General features: G+C 47.6%; 1 protein-coding gene across 1 annotated transcript; it reads left to right on the forward strand.

The window, feature by feature from the left end:
- Window positions 1-1,702: 1,702 nt before the first annotated feature.
- On the forward strand, window positions 1,703-6,093 carry LOC104541707 (perilipin-3-like; the record flags this gene model as incomplete). The annotated part of the gene is made up of 10 exons (XM_010185827.1): window positions 1,703-1,779; window positions 2,240-2,435; window positions 3,058-3,140; window positions 3,476-3,529; window positions 3,617-3,643; window positions 4,187-4,312; window positions 4,430-4,526; window positions 4,938-5,137; window positions 5,318-5,446; window positions 5,539-6,093. Coding segments are annotated over 10 exons (1,544 nt in total), but the record flags the coding sequence as incomplete, so codon positions are not given.
- Window positions 6,094-7,398: the final 1,305 nt, after the last annotated feature.

Raw genomic sequence — 7,398 nt, forward strand, 5'->3', positions numbered from 1 at the left:
CGTACTAAATTGACTAATTGCAGCAATATTTGACATCCTGCTAAGCTGCCTCCTGAGACAAATCCCCTAGCTCTACCCGCAGTCAGGCCAGGGCTAACAAATGCTTGTTTCACTGCTGCTTCCCCAGTTCTCTGTTCCTGTTTCCACAGCAAAATAAAAACCTCACGAGTCAAAGCACACCAGAAACAAGACAATGGTCTCAGTCACAAATGGGACGGCAAGGTTTTTGGAGTAGAGTCTGCCAGTGAGCCTGGAGCAGTGCTTGGCTTGTGAGTTTAGTTTGTGAGGAATTTTGGTGTGGTTTCCATTTTCCACTGGAAAATGCCATCACAATTCTAAGAATAGGAATTAACTGGCAAGGGAGAGAAAAGCGGATGCTGCACTGAAGAGCAAATACTCTGAGATCCCTGCTGTGCCTGATTCAGGCTGAGGAGTAATCCTGGATTTATCACACAATACTGGAGTGTCCAGATACCAACCTAGGTCTACGCTGGGGAAACCAACACACTTTCAAGATATTGCATCATTTTGATACTACTTTAATCCCATTATGTAATGAAAATGTTTCTGAGACTCGGTTTCACAGGAAGTGAGATTTCTTGCCTCGCTGGACAGTAGGATGGGCAGGCAAGTTTCGAGGTAGCCAGGCAGAATCTGCAGCTGTGAAACCTGGCTCACTTTTCCTAAACTTGAAAGGACTCTTGTACCCTTTCCAGAGCTGTGAGACCACCGCCAGTGGTGCTGGAGCTGGCAGTGGTGGGGAAGTTGATAAAAGCTCCCCACTATGAACACAGGCAGAGTGGGATGACTCTAAATGACTCATCTCAATGTTCTTTCCAAAGGATACTCCAGAGTGAGCCTATGAACAACCAACACTCTTTAAGAAGGTAAAATATGCCCATATATTTCTGTTTGGTTGCTGGTCCTGACACCTTTCTGGAGGGGAGCTGAAGTCCTGCTAGTCTCCTTGTTTTGGTTTGTTTTCCTTTTTCCTCAAAGAGGAAAATGGATTAAGTCATTGCAAAACCCACCTCTACTTCAGAAAAAGTGGGGGAAATCTGAGGGCTTTTCTCCCTTCAGTGGTATTCTGTGATTCTGTGTATTATGCAAGTTCAGACAGTTTTTTTCAAAATAAGTATTTCTGGTTTTAAACTCTATTATTAGACTGAGCTTGCCACATTTTTAAAAATAAAACTGAAAAATTACTTATACTACTGTCCTAGCAAGCCCTGCTGCACAGAATCACAGAATATTAGGAGCTGGAAGGGACCACGGAAGATCACCCAGTCCAACCCCTGCCAGAGCAGGATCACCAGACCAGGTCACACAGGAAGGCGTCCAGGCGGGTTTTGAATGCCTCCAGAGAAGGAGACTCCACAACCTCCCTGGGCAGCCTGGGCCAGTGCTTTGACACCCTTACAAATGCAGCTGCATTTCAGCAGGGCTTGTTAGAAGGACAGCAATCTGTCATGATTGAGTGAGACCATGTTCAGTGATTCCCACCACTGGCCGCACTGGAGCCTCTCAAATACCTTTACACCCTTGCAAGAAAGATTAGTGATGGTGCACTACTGTTCCTAGCACATGCTGCATGATGGATCCCAACTTTGCCCTCTGCTTTTCACCAGTTTTGTTAAGACTTAAATTCACTGGAGGAAATTAAGTTGTACTCATGCTGTTATACTCTTGTTTTTCCTTTCAGCTGCACTTGAATTCAGTATGGCCTCAGAAGAGACCACAAAAAAAGATCTGCCAAAGGCTGAGGAACAGCAGCAAGCGGTAGGTGCCAGGGCGGGTACTCTGACATGCAACAAACCTGCTGGTGAGCTAACTTCAGTCAGCGCCTCAAAACCAGGCTGGGAGTAGCAGAAAGGTTGACCATGTGAAGCGGCCTAAATCTAAATTCAGTTAATACAGAAGCTTTTTTTTTTTTTTGCTGTAGACAAAACTTCAGGGCTGGCTCAAGTAATGCAAATACTTCTGAACTGTGAGCTGTTACAGGTCCTATGGGGTTTGGTGCTGAAGCCCAGAGTGACTCAGAATTCATGAGCACAGAGTTCAGACTTTTACTCCTGGCTTGTCACTGACTTCTGGATTGGTCCAATCAACTCTGAGTTTAAGGAGGATGAGGAGATGGACTGGATGTCCCCTTAAGACCTTTCTGGATAGATGCATGGCTTCTATTCACTTGCCAGCTTGAGGCTGGGTCTCTAATGTCACTTATTTCTCTTGGTTTTAGAGTGCTGTCAGTCGGGTAACCACCTTGCCCTTGCTCAGCTCTGCATTTAACCTGGTCTCATCTGCCTACAACTACACCAAGGAGGCACATCCTTACCTCACCGGGGTCTGCAATGTTGCCGAGACTGTGGCTGCTGTTGCAGTAGGCAGCGTGGTTGGTGGGGCACAGCCCATCCTGAACCAACTTGAGCCACAGAGTAAGTGGAGAGGCTGGAGCTCCCCTTTCTACACAGAGGAATAGGTGGGGAGGGGGGTTTCATGCACCTGTTGGGTGACACCCATCTCCTATGGCACATTGCTCTAATTAGCTGTAGCACTGAGCTTTCACTCAGCTGCTCAATGAACCCACAGAATTTCATGGACATGAAACTGCTACTAGAAGCAAAGTTTGGCCTCTTGTCCATGGTTTCTTTAAGTCACTAAACAAAAACTCCCTGCTTTTTCTCTGTCACTCCAAGTTACCAGCATCCCAACTGGTAGTAGCAGTGTCCATCTTGGATATAGCTCAGACTGTCTCATCCCAACACTTTTCAACGCTTTAAACCAACTGCCTTACCCACTAGGGGTGAGTATTACATTCCAGTTGGAGCAACGTGCTGCCAATAGCTAGAAAGCTGGAAAGGCAAAATGGAGACTATTTGAACCTGCCAACTTGTAGGGGTGGGTCAGTTTTTAACAGGACACCCCACACATACACATGCACCATCCCAGAATAGTGATTTTTTTTTTCTTTTATGAGTGTATCCTGAATTGGCCATTGTAGGGTCAAAAACCCCTCCCCAAATTGAAGAGTAAACTGGTACCTGTTGTCTTTTCTAGTTGCACTTGTAAATGAATATGCCTGTAAAGGACTGGATCAACTGGAGGAGAACTTGCCTTTTCTTCAACAGCCAGCAGATAAGGTAAAGGCTTCTCCTGGGGAAGCCATTACTTGACCTCTTGGTTGAGGGAACTGTTATAGGTACAGAACTATACGGGAAAATAAACTTCAGCAGCACTGTTTTGTCAGGTAAGCCCCTGGTATGGGCTAGAGGAGGCACTGCTAGCTGATGAAAGCTGGAGATACGCTTTCAGTATGTGGAAATGAACATCTCCATGTACATGTAGGTGTGTTGACTTCCCCACCTCTCCCACAGGACTGCAAGTACAACTTAGCCATATTGAAAAACTGCTTCAGGGAGGGAAAATCTATTTCAGGAAAAAAAAATATCTCCTTCTCTGCCTCTCCCTGTTATAGGTCATCTCGGACACCAAGAAGCTGGTTTCCACCACAATGACATCTGCTATGGATGCTGCCTGTGAGGCAAAAGAAGCAGTGGCTGATAAAGTGACTGAAGCTGTGGACCTCACTAAAAATGTTGTTGGGGACAGTGTCAAGCTGGTCACCTCCACTGTTAACAGTGCTGTGGAGGCTGCCCAGGGTGCCAAGGACCTTGTGACCAACAAGGTGACTGAGGCAGTGGACCTCACTAAACAGATTGTGGAGGACAGTGTTGGACTGGCCAAGTCTGCAGTTGCTTCTACTGTTACAGCTGCTGTAGGAGTTGCCCAGGGTGCCAAGGACTGTGTGACCAACAAGGGGACCGAAGCAGTGGATCTCAGTAAACACATGGTGGAGGACAATGTTGGACTGGCCAAGTCTGCAGTTGCTTCTACTGTTACAGCTGCTGTAGGAGTTGCCCAGGGTGCCAAGGACCTTGTGACCAACAAGGTGACAGAGGCAGTGGACCTCACTAAACACATGGTGGAGGACAATGTTGGACTGGCCAAGTCTGCAGTTGCTTCTACTGTTACAGCTGCTGTAGGGGCTGCTCAGGGTGCCAAGGACCGTGTGACAAACAAGGTGACTGAAGCAGTGGATCTCAGTAAACACATGGTGGAGGACAACGTTAGACTGGCAAAGTCTGCAGGTGCTTCTACTATTGTCAACGCTGTGGAGGCTGCCCAGGGTGCCAAGGACTGTGTGACCAACAAGGTGACAGAGGCAGTGGACCTAACCAAAGGGGCTGTCCAGGATGGTGTTGAGAAGACCAAATCTATGGTCACCTCTACAGTCCATACAGCTCTGGATGCTGCATATGGCACCATAACTAGCAAAATAAATACAGCCTTGGAGCAGAGCAAAGGTGCTATCCAGGAGGGTGTGGAGATGACTAATTCCGTGGTGACCAACAGCATAAGCAAAGCCAAGGCAGTGAGTCAGGCAGTGGCAGGTGGTGTGGAATCTGTCCTGGGCTTATCGGAAGATCTGGTGGATCAATACCTCCCCATGACAGAGGAGGAACTAGGTGAGAAACGGCTTAGCTGGCAGCTGTAAATGCAAACCCTTTCCCACATGACTAGGGAGCACCTGATACAAGATCCATCAGGTGGGTCTGCATTTGCCACCAAGGTGGCTCTGTCAGCACTGACTTGCCACATGGTATGGGACAGAGCTTGCGCATTTGCTAGCTGGTCCTTGCCCATCAGCCTCAAGGCAAATAAACGTGGGTACACACTTCAACCTGCCAAGTCTGCTTATCTGAAGAGAACTCACTGAGCAGGGACCAGCCTACCTTTAATACCTGAGCAACCCCAAACCTCTCCTGTTTGCACAGCAAGCTTCAGCCTTCATTTTTTTCAATGGGTGATCTTACCTCTTCCCCCCTTACAGCTGGGGGAGCGGAGCACAGCTGCATCTCTGTTCTTGTTTCCTCCAGGTGAACTGGCCACTGCTGTCGAGGGATTTGGTATGGCCTCTGTGGAGGAGCAGAAACAGCAGCAGAGTTACTTTGTGCGCCTGGGTTCCCTCTCTAACAAAGTCCGCCACCGAGCCTACCAGCACTCCCTCCACAAACTGCAGCATGTTAAGCAAAGCACCCAGGATACTCTCTCACGACTACAGCAGGCAATAAAACTGGTACAAACATGCTTTTTCCTTTTCCCTTCTGTTTTCCTGCCCTACTGTCCTGATGGAAGCTTTTCCTCCATCCTGTACCACCTGCAAGTCATCTTGGATCCCTCCCTGGGAGGGAAGCACTTGTGCTCCTCTGATTGTGTGTGCTTGCAATACAGCTGTTCCTCTCACTTTTCCCATCAGATTGAATCTGTGAAACAGGAGGTTGGCCAGAAGCTCCTGGAAGGGCAGGAGAAGCTCCATCAGCTGTGGGTGGACTGGAGCCTGACCCAGCCCAAAGGAAACCAAGTTAAAACTGCCTGCCAACCAGAGGTATCCTTAGGAGGTTGTGTTTGACCAGGCCTCTGGTGGATGGTGTGCATCTCCTCTGCTCTCGTAACTGAGCTCTGTCTCTTTCCCAGCAGGTAGAGTCACGGACTCTAGCTATGCTGCACATCATCACCCAGCAGCTAGGACCTGTTTATGAGAATCTGAAAGCCAGCATCCAAGGCCTCCCCAGCAATATCCAAGAAGCTGTGAATCGGGCCACTCGGAGTATCCATAAGCTTCACAGTTCTTTTTCCAGTGCTGTGTCTTTCCAGGACCTCTCCAGTACCATCCTGACCCAGAGCCAGGACTGTGTGGCAGATGCCTGGAGGTCCCTGGATGATATCTTTGAGTATGTAACTCAAAACATCCCTCTAAACTGGCTTGTGGGTCCCTTCAGGGCAATAGCTAAAGTGTCACAGGATAGCAGAAAGGAGAAGAAGAAACATATGGTGACTGATAGAAAATCACCTGTGCTGGCAAAGACTACCTCAGCAAAGGAGGTGGCTAAGACACCCAAAGAGCCAAAGGGAGCAAACAGGATTGCAGGGAAAGGGTGTGAAGTGCTGGAGAAGCCGGAAGAGAAGGCAAAGAAGGAGGTGGCATTGGCTGCAAAGGAGATCATAACTAATACACCAGAGGAAGATCTCTGAAAACTTCCAGCTCTTCTGGCCAGGGCTCCCTGGCTTCCATAGTATTTTATCTCCTAGTAGTGTGTCCAACTGCGCCTCCTGCGCTCTCCCTGTCCCAGCCTGAGTTTACAGTAAGATGTAGTCGACAAGGAGAGCTGATAATCAAGGTGGGGTGATTCCATATCTTCATTTACTGCTTTTTAAATCCTGCTGCTGCACTGAAAGGGAAGATGGAGATCAGTACTTCAGCTTTTTAAGACAGCCCAGCTGAATGTGTGAATGGCTAATTCTTGCTGAGACAAATTGTGGGAGAGAAGTAGTGTCAACTTATTTTTAATGTTGGATTTATTTTTAATTCATCCAAACTGCAGAGATCTTAAGAGGATGATGCGCTTGACCTTTGATATCGTTTCCCTCCTTCTACGAGCTTAAAAATACGCATTACAGACACAACTTCCTTTCGGCGTGTCATGCTTCTGGTGAGGCAAACCCTGCAGCAAACCAGGAACCGCTGGGGGTGAGAGGTGTCTTCTCAGAAAGAGACTTTTCTTTATGGATCAGCCAAACACTGTCACTGAGAAACACTTAGCAAGGTGGGATTTTTCTTTTAAGCATGCAAATTTGCAGTGGGATTATCTTTGCTAATCATATAAATGATTTTAGGGATCTTCTGTTTGTGTGTAAGCAACTCCATGCATTGAACCTTCTACAGCCATTAAGAAGCTGGTAAAGAGGCCAAGAGTTAATGCCATGCTAATGGGATATGCTATTATTAAAATAAGCAAGATAGAGGCTGTTTCCCAGCAAATAATCCTTTGTAATAATTTCTAATGTAACTTACTGTGGTAACTGTGTCTTGGCACAGTCCCTGTGTTAAGGCTGGAATAATGGCAAGCAAACTTTCAGAATAAAGTGTGACCTGCATTGAAGGAAATCTGTTTCTTGTATCTACAGCAGCATGTTCTCCCTTAGCCTGAGTCGGTAAGAGGCTTGCCTTTAACAAATCACTTTTCTGGGCAACTTTCTTGTTCCTGATCTTGCAGGAGGAAAGAAAAATAAATGCTTTCAGCAGGTCCATGTTCTCCCTCAGTCTTATGCAGAAAAGCCCCTCCACCCCTTTGTCCCTAAGCCTTCTGCCTCCCCTCCGGAGGCTCAGCTGCATCTACACTGCTCCTGCTCTTAACTCTACGCTCCCATTTTCGCATCCTCATGCTCCCAGGCTGTCCCTGGGAGGAGGTAATGCCACTAAAGCCTCACTAGAGGGAAATACCGGTCCCCAGACCGGCTCTACCCTCCCCACCTCGGCTTTAACACCTTCAGACGCTG

Source organism: Mesitornis unicolor, unplaced genomic scaffold (assembly GCF_000695765.1).
Source record: "Mesitornis unicolor isolate BGI_N332 unplaced genomic scaffold, ASM69576v1 scaffold6266, whole genome shotgun sequence".
NCBI classification, from domain to species: Eukaryota; Metazoa; Chordata; class Aves; order Mesitornithiformes; family Mesitornithidae; genus Mesitornis; species Mesitornis unicolor.